Source organism: Sarcophilus harrisii, chromosome 4 (assembly GCF_902635505.1).
Source record: "Sarcophilus harrisii chromosome 4, mSarHar1.11, whole genome shotgun sequence".
Lineage (NCBI taxonomy): Eukaryota > Metazoa > Chordata > Mammalia > Dasyuromorphia > Dasyuridae > Sarcophilus > Sarcophilus harrisii.
The window spans coordinates 429155125-429182585 of record NC_045429.1 but is presented as its reverse complement, the minus strand read 5'-3'; the positions used below and the strand labels follow the sequence as shown (position 1 = coordinate 429182585).

Genomic DNA, 27461 nt, shown 5'->3' with positions numbered 1-27461 from the left:
GTGGGGGAAGCCTTTGGACTCCTCAGGATGTTTTTAAATTCAACAAAAATATGGGATTATAAAGGAAACCAAAGATTAGTGAAAAGAAAGTTTTTTTTTTCCCTTTTTAAATTCACAGACTAAATAATCTATCCTCCCAAAATAATCTGTCCACAAACCCTATGTTAAAAACCTGTGGCCCAGTGCAACCTGAAGCTGAGGCTCAGTAGTGAGTCATTCAGAAAGCTGTTGGCAGAGCTGATGGGGGGGGGGGGGGGGGGGGGGGGGGGGACACGGGCATCTGCTAGCTCTGGCATTGGAAGGCTTCCGACCCCACCCTCTGAGAATAATGTCCCAGAAAGCCACAGGCTTCGCTGCAAAATGTCCCTTGAGGGCCACCACCATCAGCACCGATAGACTGTTACCGCTCTGACCCAGAATGGCAGTAATTATTCTCCTCTTCTTTCCAAAAGAGTGGGAAAGTTGAAGAAGAAAAGCTGTTTTTACAAGGGGTGACAAGAGAGTCCCTTTACATTTTTGTTCGAGGGAAAGAGATTCCAACTTTTTAAGCTTGATAGGTAGAAAACTTCTGAGTAGGAAAATCAAGTTTAAGCTTTTAGGTTTATGGAATCATTCTGCTCCAATTCTTCCCCCTCCCACAGCACAATTTTCATTGTTTTCGTCCTTAATCAGGTGATCTCACCAAGAGTTAGGTTTGCTTTAGGATGCCAGTGTGGACTGGCTATCAAAAGACCTAAATGCCTGAACCAGTTCTGCCAATTAATTCACTTCAGAACCCTGATTGATTTTGGAGGCTCTCTGAGCCTGTCTCTCCTCCTCCTCCTCCTCCTCTTCCTCCTCCTCCTATGAAATGACAGGGCTGTGAAGTTCCCCAACTTTTGGGGCTGTCTTGCCAACTGAATGGAAGATAAACTGTGGCTGCCTTCTCTTGTCTACGGCAATCTCAGCTCCCATCTTTCTGGCAAAATGCAAACAAGCCCATGAATAGGTAGTACTGGCTGTGCTTGGCTAGGTCCAGATGACCTTGTACTTCAGGGTAGGAGGAGACAGTGTGCCCCGACACTTGGTGCACCGTGCTGAGGGATATCTCATGCACATGCACAGGAGGAGCAGGGGAGTCCTGGACTAATGACAAGAAACTGGAAAGGGACATCGTGGTTTGAGTTGATGGTAGTTGAGGCCCCTGGAGCAGTGTTAGACAGCATTAAGAGAAATTAAGAGACATCTGGACAGCCATGTTCCTGAAGGGCACAATGTGGTACAGTGGGAAGAACATGGGACCTGGAGGCAGACAGTCTTGGTTCAAACTCCAGTCCATCATCAACTGCCTGGGTAACAGACACAGCCTGGAGCAACCCCTCAGGGCTTCGGGGTTTCAGCCACTGAACCATGAAGGGCGATTTCCCTCCCAGTTCTAGATCTAGGGCCTCGATTCCTGGAGGTGCTGTCTCAGCCCGGCCAAAGCCAAAAGAAGAGCCTATCTTGAGTAACTTTATTAGGGAGAGTGCTCAGTGAAGCTGTACTCCACCAACACAGGGCCTGCTCAGGCCTCTGGCAGACTAACCATTACCCCACCTTTGCCCTGAAGCTACTTCTGCTTCCCCCTTTCCTCCTCCATTTCTGGACATGGCCAGTGGGAAGAGGCAAAAACATCAAAGAAATGCTTTGGGGGACTCTACTTGGCAGTCAAAAGGAGGAAGGAGATTATATGAATTTCAATGACGACTTCTCTTATCTTGGTTAGGCCAAGGAAAAAGGTTGTCTCAAGATGGGGATCTTTTCCAGACTAACAGATCCTTCTTAGCAGCCCAGCAAGGGGAAGTTCGGGCTCAGAAGAAGGCAGGCAGCAGGGAAGGCGAGAGCCCCTGTCTGTCCGGGGAGGCCGAGATGTGTTCTGTTCTTCCTGTGTGCCTCTCCCTTTGAGTCTGCTCTAACAGCTCAGGGCCTTCCATGTGGGCAGCACAATGGGCCACTCCAGCTGCTGGGAGGGAGAAGGCCTAAGAGCTGGCTCAAAGGCTGCCCCACACAGTCCACAACCACAGGGAAAGGTGGGGGAAGCGGAAGCACCTCAGTGCCAAGAAGATGAAAAACAGAGTAAGTGTGATGTAAGTCACCACTAGCTTTGTTCAATATTTTATGAGCTTCAGCTTCTGAACTCTGGCAACACAGAGATTTGCAAATGAGCTTGCTCAAGGGTCGACTGCAGTTCTTCCATCATCAGGGGAAGAGTTAGGAGGATGTCAAAAAGATGCTGACAAGCCCTACTTATCTCTAAATTTTCCATACAATTCTTTGTGATACATAGATGCTCAGACCTCTTAGGCAGTTAACAGAAATCAAAAGGAGGAAGGAAGAAGAAAAGGAAAAATATTAAGCCAATTCTCAAAAAGTAAATAAATAAATAGGACATACCATTTTGATCTGCAGTGCCAGATACTGCAACCAAAAAAAAAAAAAAAAGAAAGATGTTATTTGGTGACATGGTAAACAAGAAAAGCCCCTCCTCCCTCTCCCCAAGCTGACTTCTGACTTCCTTCCCTATAGGCATACCCTGGGTGCCAGTCACTAAGACAGGAGTCTGCCCGTCCTACCTTGCCTAGAACATAGGAAAACCCTTGGTCCCTTTGTTGCACCTTGCCTGAACCAAGTAGGAATAGTGTGTGTACTGGAAAACTACCAAGTTGGAATAGGTCTGGGGAAAAAAACCAGGAATGCCATCATTCCAGATTGCTGAAGAGATCCTATATGTGGAGTAGGAGCATTCTAGGAGTATCCCCAGTGTAGGGAGCTCTCTCTGGAGAAATAGCATATTTTTTTTCCTCTTTCCATTTCAAAAGTGTAGGAAATGTCTCAAGAGTTCAGAAGTACACAGATCAAAGCAGAAGGAAAAGTATCTAAGAGTAGCAAGCACCCCAAAGTTGCCCATTACCCAAATGCTGGAGGTCCTTCTGCTCCCTGTACAGCCGGGTCACCCGCTCCATCAGCTCCCACTTCTCGCAGCAGCCTTTGTAGTTCACAAAGTTCCGGGCCAAGATCTCCTTGAGCTGCCGCACAGTGAGGGCCTCAATGTCCTCCACATTCACCAGGTCAGACAGGGAGGCCCTCCGCCCCGGCACCAAGTTGTCCTCGGAATCGATGGACTGCAAAACACAAAGGACAAACGATGATGGCAGCCTCGCTGCCCAGAGCCCACTGCACTGCTTCTGCTCAGCGATGGTCCTAGATCGCCAGCCTCTGACTTCCAAACAGTTCCGGAGCCATGACCCCGGGTTCTAGATTCGGTGCCAAGGCCAAGTTCTGTCCTTGGCATTCAGTACTCCACTCTCACAAGCCTTTCCCAGGCCCCGGCCTTTGCTGGGAGACCTGAGACTAGAGCTCCTAGATGTTCTCTCCAGCACTGGCTGGAAAGAGGAAGGAAACTTCATTACATGGCACTGTGTTCCCACCCCTAGCAAAAGGTGTCAGAGTGACTATAATAGAGCCTCAGCTAGACATTCCCCTGAGCTCTTCAGGGAGCCAAGCCCCCTCCCACAGCTGTAACTGTTTCAAGATTCTGGATGGGATGGAAGTATTTTTTTCCACAACAGGAATGGGATTTCCCAGGGGCCACTCCCACGGACTGGTTTTCTTGCCTATCATTGGACCTTTGGAGTCACCTGTGTTTCATCCTCCACAGGAGCACTTGCTACATTCTCCACACATGTCACTTCTTCTTGGTCCTGGGGCACATGGCCATTAGCCTGTAAGAAAGAAAGATATGGTCACAGCTGGAGGGAAGTCTCAGAGGATTCCTGGGTAACAGTTAGGATTCTGTAACACCAGCCCTTTTTTTTCACTATACTCCAGACCTGACAATGAACTCAAGAATCTACCCAGAAATCTGTCAAGGAGAGAGGAAATCGCCCAAAATAATGGTCCCAAATATGATCTCGCTGAGTACTACCTTGCCAGGAGATAGGTGCTGTGAAAATAGACAAATAAAAGCCATTCAAAATAACTCCACAGCTTTTGGCTTATGGATAATGGTTCCTATTAACTTAATCCTGGTTGGCACCACTGAGACTGAGAATAAAAAGATGCAGGAAACATGGGTTACTGAGCCCAGTTTTGTTTTACAACCTCATTTACTTCTTTGTATCACGTATTAAATATCCACCACATGCCAACTACTTGGACGGGGGAATGTAAATGGAATTATAACATTTTTTGAGTGGGAAGGGCCTTGGAGATCATCTACTCCAGAACATCTCTCCCTTCTCCAGCATCTCTAGAATCTCATCTCCTACTCCTGAAGACTTAAAAGGATTTGACCAGGCAAGACCATTCCAATGTTAGACTGCTCAAATTGTCAGCAAGTTGTTCATTATATCTAGCCAAAATGTATTTACTCCATAATGCCCATCTTACTGATTCTTGTTCTGCCTTCTGGACATACAGTGAGCAAATCTACAAAGAATTGTTACTGAGCAAATCTACAAAGAAATGTTGTGAGGATCAACCAGAAATGCACACAAAGAAAAGTCAGCTGTTAGTAATATCAACACTCAAATACCTGGAAACAACTATCACAACTCTAGAAAGCCACCTCTTTTCCATACTATCCCTTTAATGATTCCTCACAGAATATGGTTTTTCTAGGCCCCTGACCATTCTTTTCTAGCACACCCTGGATGCACTCTTATTTACCAAATTTCCCTTTCAAATGGGCTGTGTGTGATGTACTTATTTGGTCTTAGCAGCACAGTACAATGGGAGTAACATCTCTCTAGATTTGAACACTCTTCACTCACACCATGTTAACATAAAAGTGTGCACAATTTTCCCCTTGAGTCTTACTCTTCACAGGATACTAAAATTTCAAATGTCCCCACCTAGAATATATGGAGGATTTCCCCTGAGAGTTAATTAATAAAGATTTCTTATTTCATTTAAAAGTAAAATACCTGAATTTCCCTCACCAAGATCAAAAGGATTCTGACCATAAACTAGTACCTTCCTCTAAAACCAACCTAGAAAATGTACCTAAACCAAGTCCTCCCTATAAGATCGATTCCTTCTGCTATTGGACTTCAGCCTGCCTTTTCCTCTCCTTCACTGTGAAGGAGAACTTGCGGAATAAAGTTTACCTTCTGTCCCCAATAACCTATTGCTCAAGCTAGAAAGAGCTGGAGTGCATGAAATTCCAGTTGATCTCTTCTAGGAAGCTCTTTCATATATGACTCTCAATTTAACCTCTTGTCATCCTTTAAAGGAATTAAGGATTGAGAGAGAAGGGAAGGGAGCTTAATTACTTTTTTATTCCCCCTACTAGGAAACTGAAATGTGTTTAGAAAACTTGCTTAAAGTTATAAACACTGTACTCCGGTACTGTTATGATGACACTCCAGGGCTCTGAAGAGAAGGCCTAGCTCCATTGCTACCTTGGTGTATCATTAGGGAAACATGTGACTTTTTTGTTTTTCTCCTTTTGCAAAATAAACACTTCCAGCACCTACCAGCACTCCATCCTGCCCAGAAAATACACCAGATATGCCCAACAGGCAGGAACTGAGAAAGCATCAAGGGAAAAGTGATCGATAACATCTTGGAATTGGTGACTTTCCATGCTTGTGGCCATTCACTGCATTCCCCATTTTGATTTAAAGGCCAAGAGATGAACGGATTTACCCACGGGGAATCGAGAATCAGTAACAAAGCCAAGTGAAAACCAGGCCTCTATTTCCCAATATACCCTGTGTTAAAATTAGTGAATAAGAAAGTAACTAAGACACTTCCATACAGGTTCATGGCTCTCAAATCACTGCTCCCTAGCATACAATAAGAGAGAAACAAGGCCACTTTGTTTGGCTGTAAAACAGGCTAAAGATTAAAGCAGGGTCATAGGAAAGAGGTCATTTCTTAGATCTGATCACAGAACTCAAATTATTCCCTCATTTGTCCCACAGCAAATACATTATTTTCTAGACCTACTGGTAAACTTTGGAAAATTAAAATTATCCTTCCCCACAGGTTAAGACAAGGTGGGAATGACAGGTGTTTGATTATGTTTTATTCTGACAGGTAGCTGAATTCAGAGGCTGGTACATGGGTTTTCTAAAATTGTGGAGGGGAAGGGTGAGGATGCTAGACTATATAATTACAAAAGCTCCAACCAAAATACCTACATTCAGCAAATGACAACCAAGAAAGGGAATAAAAACAGGTTTCAAAGTCTGCTAGTAGCCTGCATCCAGGCAAGAGCCCCTTGTTAAGGTTGCCAAAGCAATGTCCAGTAAGCAGCTCCTGACTCTATAGGAGAAAAATGAATGAACAGAGAGAGTTTATATAGATAGACTTCCAAGAAAATCAGAAGCATATATACGCACACTCTCCAACGTCTAGCTTTCAGAAGCTGGAGCAAAGGGCAGTCGAGCCCAGAGTAGCATAGACTGAAAACGGGCCCATACCTGCTGGTTTTCCTGAGCCTGGGCTGAGGGAGTGCACGTGGGCTGTGCCGGTGACGGAGGGAGGTTGGGAGAGGTAGGAGGTGCTGTGCTGGTATGAGGCTGGGCCAGGAAGGCCTGATGCTCAGGAAGGCCTGAGGGGAAAGGGGTATTACAAGTCCTGTCTTCCTGTGTGATCACCGGCTGCTGACCAAGCACCAAGAACACCAGCTCCTCCTTCTCCCTGCACATTTCAGAGGAGATGTCATGGAGACTGAGATAGTCCCTCAGGTCCTTCACCTTCATTTTCATCAGCTCTTCTCGATGAAAGGCTGTGGCGCGGAAACGCTGGCAGAGATAGCAGAGGCGGGCACCATTCCCTACTTGGCTCGAACAGGAAATGCAGAAATCCTTCTTACAATCCAAGCACGTGTGCTGCTCAGTGGAAGGAAGGGGGAGAAAATGAGCACAGGGTCAGGCTGTAGGAGGAGGGAACCAGCTGGACGGGGGGCTAGTCAATGGTGGCTCAGCAAGAAAGCTCGCCCCTCTTTCAGGGCCCCACACAGTTCACCAAGCCCAGTGCGGGAGTCGGAGGACAGTCTCATCAGACCCAATTGACAGTCAAGTGAAGTTCCTGTCAGGTCTCACCGAACCCCACGGCAAAGTGCCCCATCCACATTTCCAACTCCAAATCCAGCCACAATCTGGCCGCAATGACGAGGCCTCCTGACAACGAGTTTAAATAAGATGCTCTGTACATAAGACCACATCCCAATTTATATATTTAGACAGTTATTGGAATATCAAGGTTCTCCTTTGTGAAAGCGTACATGTTTTTTAAAAGTTCGAGTCAAGGATCTGAGATGTAAGCTGGTACTATCTAGCAAGTTTGTCAGTCTATTTACAACAAAGTGTCTCTCTCAGCTGTTCCTCCCGAAAGTGAGATATTATAGTGACATTTGGTCAAAAGAAAGAACAGGTTATGCTCATGTACCTTGGAGGTTTCACCTTAGAAAGTTTCTCACTAATCCTTCCAAGACATCACAAAACTTTTTTCTAATTTAAAATATAATCTACATAACTTTGCTTTACTGCTTTTAAATGCAGAAATGCACTTGTATATCCTGGGAATTATCCAAACTAAATGAAGATTCTCATATTCAATAGTTATGCATGGAATTAAATCAAAGGTTCAGACAATTCATTCTCTTTCATGTATACTACCAATGTAATAATCAAAATAAAAACAAGTTCTATGTATTTAATATGTTGTTTTATCTCATCTCAATTTTGACTTTTCAATCTCAGGACAAAAACCATCCCCAGTATTCTCCAAAAAAGTTTTAGTATCACAAGAAAATTTTCAGAAAGCCTAACTGAATTGAATGCCCATATGAACTAAGATTAGGAGCAATTCTGGGAACAACAGCATTCAACTGGAAAATGGATGGGTTTTTTTTTTTGTTTTGTTTAAGTTCATCCATATGTGAAGTAGAATTGTCTATTGGGAATGTGATGTACTCAATTAGTCCCCGTTTAGGATGATAGATTTTGAAATCTAGAGACTTGAGAGTCATAAAGCCTCAGGTTGTGACGAGAAACATTGCTCAAGACAATGTAGTTTTACAAGACACAGCTTTGTGGAATATCTAATAAATTATAAAAGCTTTGAGTTGCTCTACCAATCAGTGAAGTTCCCAGTGGTCTCAGAGTCTTCTCTCCAAATGTACTTGGCTTGTTAGGTATGAGATCAAAACGCAAAGACAGCATCATTTAAATCTGAGCTATAGCTACCCATGTACCCAGCACACCAGGGATGATTCTGAATAAGTAGCTTTCTGAGATGCATCATAAATGAGTAAGAAATGCCTGAAGCTAAAATCCTAGTCCAAAAAGACAGGAAAGGAGAAAAAAAGGTTTAAAAAAGTAATCTGTCAACAAATATAGGTAGAATTAGCACAGGAAACACTGACTTACATGTAAACACTACAATCTGCTCAAAACAAGTGAGAGGCAAGGTGGCTGGAAGATAAATTATCTCAATAAATGTTTCTATGAAACTGCCAAGAGTACTTAACTAAAATGTTAAGCATCAATAAAACGCTGCTAAGAAAAAGAAGGGAAAGTCACTTTGGGGGAGGGGGAAGAGAGACAGGAGATTAAACCATTGTTGCCAATTCCTCTACCAAACAGCCAACACAGACCCTCAACCCACTTACTCAGTTCCATTCAGGCCTACTACATACATTCATTTAAATCTCCAGTAAGCACCTATGCCTTTAAGGAAGACCCCTGGGCTGCTACCTCAACTCAAAGCTCATTCTCCTTCCTCCCAAAGCTACTCTTTTTTCTAACCACTCAATTTACGTCCAAGGCACTGCCATCCTTCCCAATACTCAGGATCAGTATCATCAGTGACTCATTCTCTTAGCCCTCACACATCCAACACTTGTTGGCACATTTCTTGCAGTTTCTAACTCCACAACCCCTTTTAGACTTTCTTCCACTTATACATTCAGCCTCACCACCTTCATTCAGATCCTTATCATCTCTTGCCTGGACTAGTGAAATGGTTTCCCAATTGATTTTCCTGCTTCTTGTCTTTCCCCAGTTCTAATCCATTTTCCACATTACTGCCACAGTGATCTTCTTAAAGGGAAAAATACATGTTATGTCACTCTCTCATCTCCTATTCAATAAATTTCAGTATCTCTCTATTCATTGCCTCTTATAGAAGTAGAAACTCTTCTCTTTGGCATTCAAAGCTCCTCACAAACCTGGGCTCCTTGTATCATTTTTCAGCTTTAATATGCATTATTTTATTTCTTCCCCACCTTTTATAGTCTAGCAATACTTGCTATTCTTTATATAAGAAACTCTTTGTAATCTTTGCTATTCCTCCTTCCTAGAATATTCTCCCTCTACAGTTCCACTTCTTGGAATCAATTTTCTTTCAAGGCTCAGCTCAAATACTACCTTTGAAATGAGGCCTTTCTTGTTTCCCCAACTGCCCGAAGTGCTTACCCACCACCGTTACCCCAAATGTGCTTTATAAATATAAGTATGCTGCCTCCCCTTTTTAGAATATAGGTTCTTGTTATAAAATCATGCATACACTTTTACCTAGTAATATTACTACTCAACACGTATCACAAGATTTAAAAAAAAAAAAAAAAAAAAAAGGAAAAGGACCTATATATGCAAAAAATATTTATAGCAGTTTTTTACTCAGGGCAAAGAATTGGAAATTGAGAGGATGTCCATCATTAGGGACTGGCTAAATAAAGTGTGGTATGTGATTACGATGGAATACTATTATCCTATAAGAAATAAGCAGATGCTCTCAGAAAAACTTGAAAAAGTCCTCCATCAGCTCAAGCAAAGTAAAATGTACAGTATACAAAGTAATAAGCAATGTTGTGGGATAATCAGCTGTGAGTGACTTTGCTATTGTCAGCAATAAAATGATCCAAGACTACTATGAAGGACTTATGATGAAAAATGCTATCCACACCCAGAGAAAGACACAATCAGTTGTATCTTTTTATTTTATTTTTATTGAGGAGTTTTGGTTTTTTTTTGGGTTTTTTTTTGGGGGGGGGACTTTTACAGCATGACTTTTATGGAAATGTTTTGAGTAATTTTACATATGTCTTCTCAATGGAAGAAAAGGTAGGAAGAGAGGGAGGGAGAGAATCTAGAACTTAGTTTTAAAAACGAATGTTAATTGTTCTACATGTAATTGAGGAAAAAATAAAATATTAAAAGAATTTAAGCACTTTTATTAGTAAAATGATAGGCCTCTATGGTTGCAGCAACAAAATCCCACTCCATGCCATGTAGAGGCTTCTTTATGGACTAAGAGTAAGCTAGGAATCACAGAATGGAATGGATCTGATCTAAAGAGTCCAGTGGAACATATCACCAACTCAGTTTAAGAAGCTCTGTCCTTCACTTATACATATATTGCATTTAACATATACTTTAACATATTTAACATGTATTGGTCAATCTGCCATCTCGAGGAGGGGGTGGAGGGAAGGGAAAAATTGGAACAAAATGTTTTGTAATTGTCAATGCTGAAAAATTACCCATGCATATCTTATAAATAAAAAGCTATAATAATAAAAAAGAAGAAGAAGAAGCTCTTGTAGACAGTGAGCTACCAAAAGTGACATTCTAGGCTTAGAGCAAATCAGGTGAGCTCAGAGAACAGTGAGCAGATATAGAGGGAATAAATTATGTACTATCAAATCTCATTATTTACACTTTTATCTGGTCCTACTAAATTTTCCTTTTGCCTTATAAACAAATCCTAAGAAAATACTTAAATCTCAAAAGATTCAGAGCCAGAAATGCTCATGGCTTGAGGTCAGAGAGTAGGAAGGGAAAGTAAAGCTGACACAGGGTCTCCCCATCCTCCTGTGGAGCCGAGTTGCCAGCACCACAGAGGATCGGATGCTGCAGACCTTTGAAGCCAAGAAGGTTCAAGGGCCTGGCAGACAAAAAGGACAGGGTTCAAAGGTAAGCCTATATTTAAAATTCATGAAAGGGGAATATCCTGGGACAAGGCAGGTCAGAAAGATAGTGTGACCTGGGCTGCATCCTTCCTATCTGCTCACGACTTTGAAGTGATGCCGCATCATGCACCAAACTCTCTGATTGTAATTCTTTTAATTAAAGCCTTTCATTTCACTCCAAAACCCTCTTGAAGAACGAGTCCCATCTTTTCCTTGAAAAATTAAATTTAGATCATCTGATCTACCTTCTCCCTCTCAAATATGAATCATAGCATATCCACCTTCAAAAAAATAAGCAGTCCCTATTCCATGGCAAAGTTCCTAAATCCTTCAACATGTCCTTCCAATCCATCCCCTCCCAACTCCTCCTCCAGAACCTTGTCCTGCCTTACTCTGATTCAACTTCAGTCCTTCTCTCTAGGGACCTACCCTGCTTTCAAACAACCAATCTGATAAACATTATCAGGAACCTGTGCATACAAAGAGAAAACTAAAACTCCCATCCTCAAGGAGCCTAAAATAGACGTAGTCATGCCCTTGAAAATCTTTTCCCTAAAAGCTGTCCCATACCTCCATAAACCTGACTTTTTTTCTCTCTCAAAATTCTGCACATAGTGATCTCCTTACTTAGGCCTGCTCCCCATTTTCCTCCCTTTGCCTTTATTCTAAGCCCCCAGAGCCTCCACATCTTCACTGGAAGCCATACTTGAACAAAAAGTCTTACATCACCAGCTAACTTACCTATCAAGACAAAAGCCCATGTCTCACCTCGCAATCTTAGTGACCTGTACAACATCTGACCCTGGTGGAACAATCCCTATCCTTTCTGAAGGAATCCCTAGCCTTTTTCTTTCCTACCTCTCAGAACATTCCTTTTAATTCCCCTCCACTGCTTCCCTTTCCGTCCTTTCACCCTTATAACAGTGGGCGTTTCTCAAGGTTCAGCCTGCTCTCTGCCCTCTTCAGCTCACTAACACTCACTTTCATATCATCTGTGGCCTAGAGTAGAAAAGCAGAGTGGTATAATGGCAAGATCACCTGACTAGGAAGTCATGGAGATCAAACTGGTAGTCATGGTGCTACCATTTACCAGTTATTGTCATCATCCCCATCATCATAAAGCTAATGTTTATATAGGGCCTCCTATGTGCCAGACACTGGGCTAGGTACAAAATATTATTTCATTTGATTCTCATGATAATCCTGAAACTTAAGTGCTGTTATTACCCCCATTTTACAGATAAAGAGGCAAGCCAAGGTTAACTGTGATTTGCCCAGCATCACACAGCTACTACATGTCTGAGGCCACATCTGAACTCAGGTCTTCCTACTTTAGACCCCAAACACTATCCACTGCCCACTGAGCCACCAGGCAGTCATGACCTTGACAAATTGCTTAACCTGAGTCACCGTTTTCTCATTTATAAAATGAAAATAATGATTGTCTCACTTAAGTCACAGAGTTTTGGTAAATTAAATAACACAAGATAATGAATATCAAAGTGGTCTTGTAAATTGTGGTATGCTAACTTTGATGTGGCTTGCTCCCAAATTTCTCCCTCCGATCCTGTCATCTTCCTCTTCCCACTGCTTCCCCTTCCCTCACCTACTATTGCCACACTATCTCATTAACTGATGTATTTATCTTTTGTCACTTTTCCACACAAGAATCTGCACTGGTTCCCTGTCCTTTCCCCAGCCTGCAAGCTCTCCATAACTTGCTGCCACCATACTCCCTCTCTCCCACTTTGTCTCATACTTCTTCCAGATAATCAATGTTGCAAAGGAAACTGTTCTTGGTGCTACTTACTCTTTTTTTGCCCCATTCATATGGTGCTTATAATGTTCTTCCTCCCCCCCCCTCCTTAGTCTGCTCTGATATTCCATTCACTTAGTGATGACTTTTATTACCCTAAACCATACAGAAGACTCATTTGAAACTTCCTAAAGACTACCTATAATGAAAGGAAGAATTCTGTATGGACAACAAGAGCTCAGATCTACTGAATTATTAGTCATTCCCTTACCTTGGTCTTGAAATCCCCTCCTACATCGTAAATTTCATGAGGCCAGAGCCCATTTTTAAGCCAAATATTATCTTCCCCGTCCCAGGTAAGCACTGTGCTTCTGCACCCAGTTAATCATCCCTGAGAGAATGAGTTTAACAAAAGGACAAGGAGCTACTTGAAAATCCCAGAAGGAACTTGTTGGACATAGAAAAACTTTCCATTATTGCTCTCTGGACCAAAGAGCTTTTCTGTCAGATGGTAACAGCTAGGAGTCTGATTATATGTCCTCTAACCAGATCTCTGCTTCCAAAACTGATTCAAACAACAAACTAGGATCCTTCATCATGACACAAAGGGACATTTGTCAACATGAAGCATCCTCTCAGGATGACAGCTTTTAAAAGAATGACCATATAGTATTCTGGGGTTTTTTTGCCCAACCTCCTACTCATATTCATGTCCAGGACTAAAAGTTCCAATCCTCCACAAGCCTTAAATTGGAAAAATAAGGGGTATTCTCAGCACCCAAACCTCCATCTTCTTTTATGAGTGGGTTCTGAAAACCACTTCTAAGGGTCGGGGTCTTCTTCCTATTGTTCCTCTAACTCTTGGCCCCTGGGAACCCTTGATCATGCAGCATCAGCAGATTGGTAGCCCACAGCCATAAACCATTTCTTATGGAAGCTGTGCCCAAGATATCTTGCTAAGCACTACATTTCTTAAGAACCAAGCCTTAAACCCAAATGACTCTGGCTCTCATTTACTGGCCAACAATAGGTCCCAGCACAAGCCTCACTAGGTCATTGTTTGGGCCCAGATGGCTCAAAGTGAATGTAAAGAGCAATTGTTTCTGTTTTGGCCAGAAAGAGTCTTCTCTCAGACCGATTTTTCTTTTAAATTAAATTAAAACACGTTTGTTTTTCTTTGCCTCATTTCTTACCTAATCTAAATCACTGAATGGGCATTGCCTCAGTCAAACTGAGACTTGGGAACGACCTTAACTTGAAAAGACCAAGGTTTTCCATTACATCCAGGGCCATCTCCAGTTGTCCTGATTTATGTCTGGCCACTGGTCCCAGATGGCCGAGGAAGAGACAGTGAGGCAGGTGACCTCCACAGCCCTCCCTCATTTAAATCCAATTCATTTGCAAGTCATGGCATCCCTCCCTGATGCCACAGTCCTCCTAGAGAATGAAGGACTAACAACAATAGCAATTTACAAAGAGGAGTCACGAGCTTGGCCGATTTGTCCAAGGGCACAGCAAAGTGACAGAGTAGCCAAAAGGGGAGAAAAGGGGGAGGAGGAAGAGAGCTTGATGCTTACTTTCCTAGTTGTGCTTCCAAAGTGAGTCCCACAGTTCTTGCAGCTAGGTTCAGAGCTGGTAGGAGAAGGGAAGGAGCTGTACCCAGGGTTGGAATAGGCTTGTGTTCTGGCTCCCTGGGCCTGCTGAGTTTCCTCAGAATGTCCATCCTGACAGAACCAGTTACAGCAAGTTGCCCACATGGTAAAACCTGGTTTAAGATGGAAAAAAAAAAATGAAACAGCAGAATTAACATGTGGCATCTATTGTTGCATTCTCTAGGACTAGAGTTAATGACACAAAATCAGGGCAGTTGGAGGACTACCTCCAGGACCCGCTGGGCTTATCTTTAATATGGCCGCTTCACAAGAATGGCACACAAGCCAGAGTTTTCAATGGCTGCTACTATCATCTAGTCATTCTCATCATGACATTACAATCACTAAAAGTCATTAATATCCCACCACCACCACACCAGCCTCATGTCAAATTAGAGGGGAGTCATTAACTTGGCATCCCATTTATCAAAGACTGTCAATCCCTAAAAAAAACTCTACTGTAATAAAATTTTCCACTAACAATAAAACCAAAGTAACATTTTAAGTATGAATCAAAATATTTTACAGGACATTTTATTTTTAAAATAAGAGGCTTTTCAATCAATTGGGGAATGGCCAAACACACTGTGGTATGAATATATCTGAATATTATTACATTATAAGAAGTGACAAATATGAAGGATGATTCAGAGAAAGAAACTTAAGTGAAATGGTTCAGAATAAAGTATATAATAAAGTATATAAAACTAAGGGGCAGTTAAGTGATATCATGGAGAGAGCTCTGGAATCAGGAGGACCTACATTCAAATTAGTCCCCAGACTTTTGACACCTACTAGTTGTGAGACCCTGGGTAAGTCACTCAACTCCAATTGCAGAGCAAAATATATATATAAATTATCTTTAAAATATACATGATGACTATAACAATGTAAACAGAAAAGAAAAAAACCCCAAATGAACACTGAAATTATAATGACCAAACATGACCCCTGAGAATAAGTGAGGGGAAAAATGTACTTCCTTCCTTTCTGAGAAGAGGTAGGGGAGTAGAACACTGTATATACTCTCAGAATTGGTTCATATTGGCCTCTGATTAGAATACCTTGACTTTATTTTTTTTTTCTTTTTGATTCTTTGTTACAAGAGATACTAGGGTAGGGAAGAGGGGGAAAAGATATTTAAAAATGAAGATGATATAAAAATGAAAGATAATTTTTTTTTAAAAGGAGAAAATAGGGCCATTTCTGTCCAAATGCACAGTTTCTCCATCACAATAACTTTATTGAGAGACCAGGGATTATATACCCCATTCACAAGTGGGAACCTGGAGCTCTGAAAAAAGACTATACAATCTGATCCCTTGATTTCTACTCACCTGCTCTACAAGTACTTCCAGATCTAATCAGTATTTCAGAGCAACCTAAACAGCTACAGGAGAGTCCATTTAAATCTAACTTTCACCATGTCATGTGATACAAAGATTGCATGTTCTTGGTGGACTAACAGAGGCAATAAAGGCTTTTGTTATTGGAGGTTAAAAATTAAATACTTTATTGCTTGAAACTAATCCACACAAAAGAAATAGAGTTTTTACCTCAACAGTAAAAAAAAAAACTCATCTTCATTTATTCAAAGACTTTTAAAATGTCTGTTATGGACAATGTATTGTTGCCCCCAACTAAAAGAAATGCAAAGATATAAAATCAAGTCCCTCTATTTCTAAGGCATATATTATAGCTCCTATAAAACCAACTACACAAAGTGCAAATGTTTAAGCTTAACTATTTAAGGATCTATTTAATATTTAATGTTCAATAAATAATCTTTTATAATCCCAAGCACTTTCTCCTGGCTCAGTTCTATTTGTTTTAATTGATTAAACCCCAAGAAGGCACCCATCTAATTTATCTTATTTGCCTTGTCAGATAAATAATACAGCTTCACTTAGACATGGGGCTCTAAAAGAAATACTGTGCAAACAGTATTGGCAGAAATCTTTCGATTTCAGGCCCCTGGAACATCGAGTAAAACCAACATCTCTCCCTCAAAATAATCATAAATCTATTATTTACGGATGTATGTATTTTTAACAATCCTCTCTTCCCATGAGAATTTGGGAAGGCCCAGACAGTTGAAGGTCCTAATTTATCCTTTAATTTGACCAACATCACAGAGTAAATCAAGAGAGAAAGAGTCACAAGCTTCTGGCCTTTGGAGGCACAGAAAAATAGAGAAAAGTTTAGAATTTTAAAATGTAAATAATCTTGGGCCACTTGAGGTATGATCTCACTCTCTCCCCAGTCTATCCCAAGATAACAAGATAAATTTTAAATTTAATTTTGCCTAAAATTTTGAATGGGAAAAAAAAGGGGAAATAAGTCTTTCTACTTTTATATGGTAACACTATTCATCAGAAGAGTCAAGGCTAGGAATATGGCTACAGAATTCAATTAGACAAGCAAGTTAGTGAGCTCTACACATTTCTTAATTCATTACTAAACTATCATCCTCTCTGGCTTACAGGCTCTGTTCTGGCTGGAGTTGGAGAATCACCTCTCAATTCTCGGCACTATGGCCAGCTCTGTCTCAACTCGAGCTCAGGATCACTTCCGGAGTATCTCTGGAAGAAAAGGCTCCTCTAGTTGTTACTCAACACCATGGTGGGCTCCTGGGGAAGAAGCTGGCACTGTCTGAAGAGTTCAGATGAAGATCTGCTTCTCCCCATTCCTCACTGATGCAGAACGGATGGAAAGGAGAGAGCTTTTAGTGCTCTGGACCTTTAATCTCCAACTAATTCCTCACGCTGTCTATCAAATTCAGCACAGTCCTGCACCTGGGGAGGCCAGCTAGCTAATCGATCAAGGCAAAACGGAATTTATTCAGAATCTATTCTGGAGGCCTCAAGAAATCCTAAACCAAATCCAAAACTAGATCTGGGGGTGCCTGCGGTAAAACCCTAGGCCATGCAGCATCAAACAGACACTTTAGCTCACGGACAAGCCTTTATTTCTCAGTCCTACTCAATGTTTCCATTTTACAAGGGTTGTCCCAGGCAGCAGAACCTCTCAAATGCAAGATCGGTTATGAGAAGAGGATCCTTCCTAAGAAATTTTGAATATGATCAAATAAAAGTCTCCAGTATTCAATCCCCTTAGTGAGTGATCTTGGAAAAAAAAATTTCCTACCAATTTTCAGCAAGTTTTTCAAAAAAAGGTGGGCTTTCATTTCCTATTAAGTAATCAAAAGTGGCCAGGGTGCTCTGACACTCGCCATGGTTTTTAAATCACCTTGTCTCTAGCCTTGTATTTATCTTAAAAAGGAAAAGATGAGGGGAAGGATTTTGTAAACCAGTTCCTGGTAGGCAAGTAGGACCAATATGTTACATATTATATCCATTTTCTCAATATTCACGTTCACCTGCTCAAAAGGAAAATTAAAATGTTAACAACTGGGTAGGATGAATTCTCTACTGCAGGTGGGGTGCATTAAGTCCTAGTTACATTCAGGATGTCAGAAGTGGGCCTCTCCCTGCCACAAAAGATCAACTTCTATAAAAAATTTTGGCCTACTTGCCTAGGGCAAATAATATAAACGCAATTAGCAATATTTAAAGTGCTTCCAGGGAAAGGAGGATTTTTTTTTTAATGCCTAGTAAATTCTGGTGCTAATTTGCATTACTACTTGGAAAAGCTCATTCCAATTAAGCACAACACAAAGAATCAGCTAACTCTCCACAGTTGAAGTCTTGTCTATTTCAAAGTTAACTGCTTTAAATTGTCACGGTTCTTCTATACCGTGTAATCCATCCATGTACATACATCTACTTTGCTGGGAACATCTCTTCTTGATAGAAGGAATTTCATCATCTGGAATCTTCCTAAACCAATGAAATTTAAAATATATATATATTGCCTCAATAGTGTTTTAGTCTTTTGCAAAATCTAATTAAAATGACCCAAAGTTCAAAGAATCACATTACTGACATAAACTAGCTTTTTTACTTAAAGAGTATGGAACTCCTAAGGATTTCAGTATTTTACTTAGGGCAGCTTTTCCTATTCTCACTAATACTTTCCAGGAGCAGTTAAAAGTATTTATGCTGCTATGAGGAGAGACAGAGAAGCATACTGTGCCTCATTCATATAGAATGTCCTTCATCTTGTCTGGTACCCTCAAAAAAGTAAATCAGAGTTGTAACTATAATGACTGCAATCAAGTGCCCTGAATAACCTATCAAAACAGTTTAGCTAAATTCCTTGGAAATAATTTTAAGTAATGATATATATTGAGAAGTTTAAAAAAAAAAAAAAAAGCATGCTAATTGTTTTTGTTGTAAATAACTCTCTTAAAGGATAGTTTAAATTTTAGTATTTAAGCCAGTCTAATATTAAAATAGCATAAATACAGAGTAAGAAGGACTTACAAGGTTAGAGTTAACATGAATGAATGAATGAGAATTTATTAAGTACTCACTATGTCCAATAAAACAGCATAAATTCAGAGTAAGAAAGACTTGCAAGGTTCGAGTTAACATGAATGAATGAATGAGAATTTATTAAGTACTCACTATGTGACAAGAACTATACTGGGGACATACATACAGAAAGGCAGTGCCTGTTCCACAAAAAAAATTATTGTTTAATAAGGAAGACAACTGATATAAGGGTTTGGTAACCAGAAAGGGGAGTTTGGGACTGGGAAATCCCAAAAATGGTGGGTAGAACAAAATAGCAATCAAGTGACATGACCTTTATAGGATAGAAAACAAAAAACCAGAAGCAAAGGAAAACAAATATGAAAAATCAAAGTGGGAAAAGGTGGTGAGAAGGTAAAAAAAAAATTGTCCCAAATAGGGGCAGGGTAGGGACAAATGGTGTCTCCACCTGAAAATCAATAACTATCAACCTGCAGGATGAGGGCCTTTAGGTGTTACCAGAAAGACTGGAAGAGATATTGAAGGGTAAGATTTAAATCAGGGCTGAATATGTAGCCAGAAACAATGCTAACAATTACCGAGTGCAGTTTATCCATCCAAATCTCGATATGGTTTAAAGGTTTTCATGTTCATGGTCTCAGGCTCTGAGACAGAAGAATTTCTGGTTGCTCCTCTTCACAAACAAAGTAATACTAACTTACATTTATATGCTCTTATTATGGGCTAAGTGCTTTCTAGATATTATTTCGTTTGATGCTTACAACAACCCTGCAACATAATTCCCATTTACAGATGAGAAAAGGTAGGCAGAAGTTAAGGACTTGCCCAGTGTCACACAGCTGGAGGTATCAAGCTAGATCCGAACTCCTGATTGTAAACTCAGTACTCTACACTTTAAACCATTACTGGATCAAGAATGATACACTTAAAACTACAAGATGGAGACAGTATGGAATCCTGGGCTCCACTTTCATGGAAGCAGAATAGGATTCGGGAAACCTGGCCCCTTCAGATGGATTCTGCCAATAACCAATGATGTGATAATCTTAAACAAGTCACTTCTGAGTGATCTGCCTGACCTTAACTTCTCTACCTATAAAATGAGAATGTTAAGACTGAATCTCTATCTAAAGTACCTTTATTAAAAACAGGAAATATAATCAATCAAGAATCAAGAGAAAAAATGGACCCAGGAAGAATTCAGAAGTACTGAGCACTTGTCTTCAAGGATAAAGGCCAAAGTCCATCAGATTTGTAAATGCTTTCAATGCAGTGTTGTGAACTTAGCAGCATGAAGGTCTAGAAACAGTCAGCAGCATCTAGTAAACTGTTACCTAGCTTGAGAACTTAAATATTACGATACATGGTGCTTTAAACATCTAAATTTGGGGGTTTACTTATTTCACAAGAAAATTTAATAAGGACACAAGAATGCACCTAAAACTGTTTAATTTTAAAACAAATCTTAAAAGTGGCAAATAGAATTTTCCAGTAAACCTGTTATCCATCTTGGCCAGGAAGATTTAAAAGATAACAAGGATAAGAGTAAAAATGACACTGCTATGGTAGGGACAAATAAGAAAATTACATTGTAAATCATGAAATAACTACCTAGTTTAACTTACTGGATTCTAGGCAATGAAACATGTTCTTTGTGAAGCTAAGATTATTTCAAAGATATTTATTTTAGAACATAAAATATAGAGCACCTTAGTCATAAAGGAGACAAGTGCTCAGACCGAAGGGTTTGAATTAGTATAAACTCCACCACTGCAGTGGTGAATGGGCAGGACATAAACAAGGCACATTTCTGCAAGGCTGGTTCATGGTGTTGAAAGCACTTACAAGGTTTTAAATGGTAACTGATACTCCATCCTCAAAGACAGCCCTGAATTGGGGTACATGGATACAGTTAGGGAATGAATGAATAATTTGTGCTTGCATCCAAGTTTCATTTTAACCTAAAGAACCAGGTGAGAAAATAGCAACCAAAGGATGCAAATATTTTCTACTTTTCAAGAATACCAATAATAGTGGGGCAAACTACTGCCCAAGATAGCCCCCAAGAGATTCGGGGGGGGGGGGGGTAGCATATACAGAAGAAAGGGAACTTCCAGGTCTGGAGGATAGTGGAGCCTTTGCAGATTTTTCCTTAGAGATCTTGGATTTAAACTACTGATTGTTTCACTGACTATGCTAATTAATCTTCTAATACTTCAACTTACAGAGCACTATAAAAACTCCATGATGTAAATTGATAAAGCCTTAAAACTATTGACATTTAGAAAGAATGTTTCTGTCTCAATGGTTTTCCAAACCAGTTTCAAATTGGATTTTTCTCACTGTCAATATCTCAATTACAGTTGTGTGATCTGTGACATGTAGCTAATGATAATAAGAGGACAATTACCTAAATTTATGTCTAAACTCCATCCCACTCCCAACCACACTATATCTAGTTTGCTCAGTGTTATAGCCATCATGAAACTCTTGAAGAAAAAAATCTGATACTAGAACATCTCAGGAAGAATTTGCAACAAGAATGATGACAAGACTTTTAAGTTCTTAAAGTAGTAGAAAAGCAGCATCCAAGGAGTCAGGAAGACTTGGTTCCAGTCCGATCTTTTGCCAGGACCTGAGCAGCCTGGGGGTGACCTTGAGACAAGTTTTAAATGCTCAGTACCCTGGGTAATCAATTGCACCATAGAACTTTTCATTAGGAGCTCAGTACAAAGATGGAACCACAGATCCATTTGCAAAAAAAAAGTAGCATTAAAATGTCAAAGTTGGGCTTGGACATGTTGTTCCAGTAGCAGCTAGGAACTAAACCATTCAGTATATCCAAAGCAGCTTACATTCTAGCAAGGGAGATAACACTTAAGTATATTCTATATCTGTATAAAGTATTTACAAAATAATACAAGGTAGCCTACAATTTACCTTGTAGGCTAAAGAAGGTGGGGATAGGGGAACGTGCAGTAGAATCACTAATAAATACCTGAGTCTAGAGCAGCATATTCATACCAACCATGTGATTATGGAAAACGAGAATTTCACTAGAAAAACGCAAAAAAAAAAATTGGGGGGGGAGGGGGAACAGAGCCCCCCTTACAGGGGACAATCACTCTGAATTGTAAATATTATTAGGAATTCCCTCTTGTTCCACCTAGTTTATGACAAATACAGATGAGGAGGCTTGCCATAGCTGCCAGAGACAGTTTAATAAAAAGTAATTCTGACCAATGGAACTGTGCCAAAATATTGCCCTCGGGTCTGATAAATGATATGGTAGCTTCTAATCTGGGTAGGATTCAGAATAGCTAACAGATTGAACACTGTGAAAGAGAAGCCCACACATTTAATTCCAGCCTAGTCATTCTTGCCCTGGGGACTAACTCAGTCAGGAAAGAGCAGTTCAAAGAGAAGCCAACTAATAATCTTGAAGACCAAGAATAAATAGACCTGTAGCTTAATTACCTGACAAAGTCTATTAAGACTAAAAAGGGTCCAAATCCAACCTGTTGGACAAGAAGGAAGGGAGGTTATATTTTCTACTATCAAAAGAACTGCTCCCTGAACACACAACAGTCCATATTTCCTGATTCCAGGAATTTTTTCTCACTATCTTCTATTCCTGGGACTCTCTTCCCTCCTAGGATTTTAGCAGAACCTGAAGGGAATCCCATCTCTACTTACTGATTTCCCCAGTTTCTGTACAGTCTCATCCCTTTCTGCTCCTGAATTTAGAGAGGGATAGAGAACAGACAAGTCCTTGGATGTACCCAGAACCATTCCCAGCAGTGTCCACACTTCCTGGTTTCCCAGCCTTCCTTCAAGTCCCAGCTAAAGTAGCATATCTACAAAAAAGTCTATCTTAGGGCCTTCTCTGTGTCAATCCTTCTCTCTATACTCATTTCCTATACAGAGTGATGCATGTTGTTTCCCCCAGCGGATTAAGTGCTTCTTGAGGGCAGAGTCTAGGGTCTTTCTTCGAGTCACTGGAGTTTAGCCCAATGCCTGGCATATAGTTAAGTACTTATTGACTTGACATAGAATTAAATACAGGTTTTCTAGCATTTCCTTACTGGGACTAATCAAGAAGTCAATGCTAAACATACAGGAGGGAGATCCTTAATAAATACTAAAACTAGGTTCAACTTCTGTGATTTAGGTCAAACAACAGACAGATCACCACTTAAGAAGCTTTTACTTGGCATTTTGATCCCCAAACTCCAAAGTCCACACTTTTGTTCTTACCCTTTGAATATCCACAATCATTTAACAACATCCCCAAGTCGCAGAATATGATTTTTCAACTCCATAGAATTGAAGCTATTTTGACTTTCAAATTTAGGTCTCCTTCCTGTTTTACTGTAAGCTCTGAACTCTACAATGTACAAAGAACAAAACTCAATCAAATCAACCCATTAGTGACATCACCACCAAATCTAAGAGGAGAGGCAGAAAGGTACCGTCAGCAGTTTCATCACTTTCCTTTGATTTAATAGAGGCGGAAGTTGTTGGGCTAGCCATGTCACTAGTTTATGTACAAGACCATAGTCCAGATTGCAGTCCGAAATCAGGCCCCACCTCTGAGTTCCTAGACCTGCTTAGTCACTGTCATTAACAAATCCTTGCATTGATCAGGGATTCCTTAAACCAAGACTGACATCAGCTTTTTGTATCACCTTCATTGGATCAAGGATTTCTTCAACTACTTTGATCAAGTACTGAGATAAGGATTTTTTTTTACTAATGTTAAGTTTACTAATATAAAGGAAATTTTACATCTAAAACAGAAAAACAAATACAGGAAAGCAAAATGTTTAGAGATTAGATACCAAACCTTGGTATTTATCTCAATAGCTTTCCACAAGTCTCCCAGTTTTCCAATACTCTCCTCATCAAAGCTTCTCTTCCCTTTCCTCCACCAATTACTGTCTAATAGTTGTGACCTCCCTACTTGTCCATATCAATAGAGTGATTAGGGGCATAAGAAAATAGATAAATGAATACAAATTGTAAGCAAAATAAGCACAAAGTCACTTCCAAATGAGAAGTCCTCACCACTTAGGAAAGGCCTAAATCTCCTGACACTTGAAGAAAGGCTTCACAAAGAGGTCAGGAGGTGGGTGGGTTCCAAACAAAGGCAAAAGATACCAGATATAGAATGTCATAAACGGGGAACAGCAAATGAACCAGTCTATCAGAAACAAGGTATATTTCAATATTATAACCATCATATCAAATCTTGGTGCCAATCTTCCAAGAATTTCTATAGGGAAATAGTAGTTAAGCTCTGGAAGTGTGCCCAAACACACACCAATCTAAGCACAGAGAATAAGTTCCAATTAAAGGACCTATATAAAAAGTTAGAATAGTAAAGAATTTGTATTTTCCAGTGTTGTCTAACATTTCCTTCTGCTGTTACAAACCATATAGCCCAGAAAAGATTGTCTTCCCCAAAGCCACAGTTCAACCATCAAAGGTTTCATTTTACAATTCATATGGATGCAATATGCTGTAATAGCTAGGGGGGAGGAAATTAACTCTTTGAAAGGAGAAAGGCCTGGACTTTAGTGGGTGGAGTCAAATTCACACAAAGCTTTGTTCCACACTTGAAAGATCATAGCATTTGTATAAGTCCAGATCCAAGACAGTGCTTTCTACTTTCAACTACCCCAAGCTTTAAAGCTCAAGGTCACAAGGTACAGTGGAAGACCAGAATATCCTGTTTGCAATCAACTTCCTGTTCTGTGCAGTGCAGTCTCTTTCACTATTGCTCCCTAAACCAACAAAAAAACTTGAGTATCAGGAAGTGGACAACAAACACATATCCTTTCTCATATGTTATCACAACTAACTTACACCTGACTTACAGAACAGTCTTTTAATGTCTGTTGTTAACAAGAGCTAACATTTAATTACCTGACCCTTTCTTACATACCTTATCTCTTTTGATCTTCCTCACATCCAGTTAGGTAAGCAGTTTAAGTATTAGATTCCTAGTTGTACAGAAGAGAACAAGATGAATTACCCTCACTAAGCATAAAATGATTACAGCTGGTCTTGAATAATGGGCACCTATAAAATAACCCAAAATCTCAGAGAAGTTTCCTAGACTTCAGAAAATCCAGGCTTCGTGGCAACAGTCACTTTGGACTGATTGATACAACTCTGATACTTACTCTATAGTGGCAAATGATACCCAGGTGGTAGAAACAAATTTGAAGCAAAAATTTATAATGTAAAGCTACAAAAAGCAAACAAGAAAACTCTGCAAAGTTTAAATAATTGCACATTTGGCCACTTCTCAAATGAATTGGTTTTGGACATTCTATTATACAAAAGACTGATCACCAATAAGGAAAGATCATGTAACTGATACCTATAATGGAAGAGAGCAAACAGAAAGAAACATTCCCTCCACCTAAAGCAAAACTCCAAAGAGATCGCTTTCTTACACCACACTGCATAATTTAGGCAACTGATCTTCAAGTCTTGGAACTGAAGTGACCTACAAGCAACCTGTAAGACCAAAATGCTAAGATCTCTGAGGAGGAATGCAAATCCTGAGCCAAAAAAAAAAAAAAAGAAAGAAAGAAAGAAATTCATCAATCCTAAACTACCTAACATCTGTGTCTGTGTAACTTTAGGTAATCTTCAGTTTCTCTTATGCAAAATGAAAGCATTAGAGAAGATACTCTCTAAAGTCCCTACCAGCTTGAAAAAATCCTATAATCCTGGGCCAACTTTAATGGTTCAAGTTTCCCTACTATCTTGTTGTTGTACTATGGTGACAAGAAGGGACACCTCAGGTATCCTATAATGTGAATCTAGAGCTTTGATCTTTCCTCAAAATAAATGAAAAGATTTTCCTCATTAATTCCTTTAAATGGATCTGAAACTTACTTTCAAATGGAAGCAGCAGGCAAGAGAGCCTCAAAAACTGCTGCTTAGCTTTCTAAGGCTGTGTAATGTAATCAGAACTGTTCCCACACCAGTAAGAGGACTCAAAAGGAAGATAAGATGGTCACATAAAATTTAACTCCCAGCATGTGGTATTCCCACCCACCAAATGTTAAAGGGAAAGAATGGAACAAAATCAACACAAAAAGGGGGTACAAAACATAGATGAATCCATTCAAGGGAAGAAACAAAAAAATTTAAATAAGACAAACAAGCAAGGTAGAGGAAAAAGGAAGCTGAGAATCAATCAACAAGAATTTATTAAGTTCTTACTAAACACCCTGCACTGGGCTAAGCAGTGAGGCTAAAAAGCTCACATTCGAATGGGGAAGACAAAAAGCAGAAAAGGTGTGCGCATGATTTATACTGTACATGGCAGGTAATTTCATAGGAAAGGGATTGGCAGTAAGGAAAGAGAAAGAGGCAGGAAATAAGCAATTATACAGTGCCTATTATGTACCAGGTATTATCTGATTCTCACAACAACCCTGCAAGGCAGATGATATTATGATTTCCAGTTTACAAGTTGAAGAAACCAAGGCAAAGTATTCAAGTGATTTGCTCAGGGTCACAAAGCTACTAAGTATCTGAGGCTGGAACGGAACTAGATTTTCCTGAATCTAGAACCAATTCTCTGTCCATGCAACATCAAGTTGTCTCCTGCAGATCTTCCATAGAAGGTGACTGAACTTAATTTTGAAGAAAGATAGGAAGAAGACGTTGAAAAGCATTCCAGGTCTAGAGAGGCAACTAGTAAAGGAGAATCATGTACAAAGAACAACAAGTAGGACAGCTATGATTGAACCAGAAGAGTAAGGAACGAAAAGACCAAGTAATGGAAGGTTTCCAAAGTCTAAAAGGTGGTTTTATACTTGATCCTGTCAGTAATGGGGAGCCTCTGGAATTGATGGACTTAGAGGGTTTTAATAAATCCCTTTGGTAGTTGACTGTAGGATGGACTGAAGGGTATAAAGAGGCAGGGAGTCCAACTAACAGGTGACTGCTGCAGTGCAGGTAGAGAGGTGATGAGAACCTGTACCGGATGCTGGTTGTGAGAGGAAAGCACCCAGACCAGGATATTATGGAGATAGAACAAGATCTGGAGAATGAGAGTGGACAGATCACCGAGATCCTGGCTGAGCGGAGAAGTTTAGAAGAGGGAAGAGGATGGATTTCTTGTCTTTTGGTATGGTTCCTGGGGGAGAGGTAAGCTCTATTTTGCACATATTCAATCTCTATGGGGTGGCTGAAAGGGGCAATTTACTGGAAAAGACGGATAGGGGAAGAGGAAAAAGAATTAAGTATTTATGTAACACCTACTGTGTACCAGTGCCCTTTACAAATATTATCTCATTTGATGCTCACAACAACCCTGGAAGGTGGACACTATTATTATCTGTTTGAATTGAGGAGGTCCTAACTGCAGGCACTATGGGCGTCCATAGCGTCACCTAGCTGCCTAGGCTGGGTTGGGAAGGGAAGAGATGAAAGGTATATGGAAAGGGGTTTACCCTGGAACTCTTCAATGAAGAAAGCAGAGAAATATTTCTCTCAAGTGATATGAGATGAGGAGGGGAGAGAGGATGGAGTGAAATACAAATAGCCTCAATTTTCTCAGTAAACAAAGAGAGCAAAGTCCTGAACAGTGAGAAGGCAAAGGGAGAGGTTGTCATAGGAAGACTGGTTTGGAACAGCTGTAGGGGATATGTGGATAACAAATGGGCTAGTAAGATATAAAAAGAACT

At 40.3% G+C, this 27461-nt stretch overlaps 1 protein-coding gene across 9 annotated transcripts in view; it reads right to left on the bottom strand.

Moving 5' to 3' along the window:
* RFFL (ring finger and FYVE like domain containing E3 ubiquitin protein ligase) overlaps nucleotides 1-27461 on the bottom strand; it is a 45421-nt gene that overhangs the window by 3167 nt on the left and 14793 nt on the right. For 3 of the 9 annotated variants that reach the window (XM_031967589.1, XM_031967595.1, XM_012549791.3), the window contains exons 2-6: nucleotides 14276-14463; nucleotides 6447-6857; nucleotides 3657-3740; nucleotides 2930-3140; nucleotides 2413-2436 (exon numbers count right to left, since the gene is read on the bottom strand). In XM_031967589.1, coding sequence (XP_031823449.1) covers nucleotides 2413-2436; nucleotides 2930-3140; nucleotides 3657-3740; nucleotides 6447-6857; nucleotides 14276-14463 — 918 coding nt within the window. Of the gene's footprint in view, nucleotides 1-2412; nucleotides 2437-2929; nucleotides 3141-3656; nucleotides 3741-6446; nucleotides 6858-14275; nucleotides 14464-16833; nucleotides 17044-24694; nucleotides 24753-27461 lie in introns of all 9 variants that reach the window. The other 6 variants (XM_031967591.1, XM_031967593.1, XM_023503600.2 and 3 more) reach the window with 4 other exon arrangements.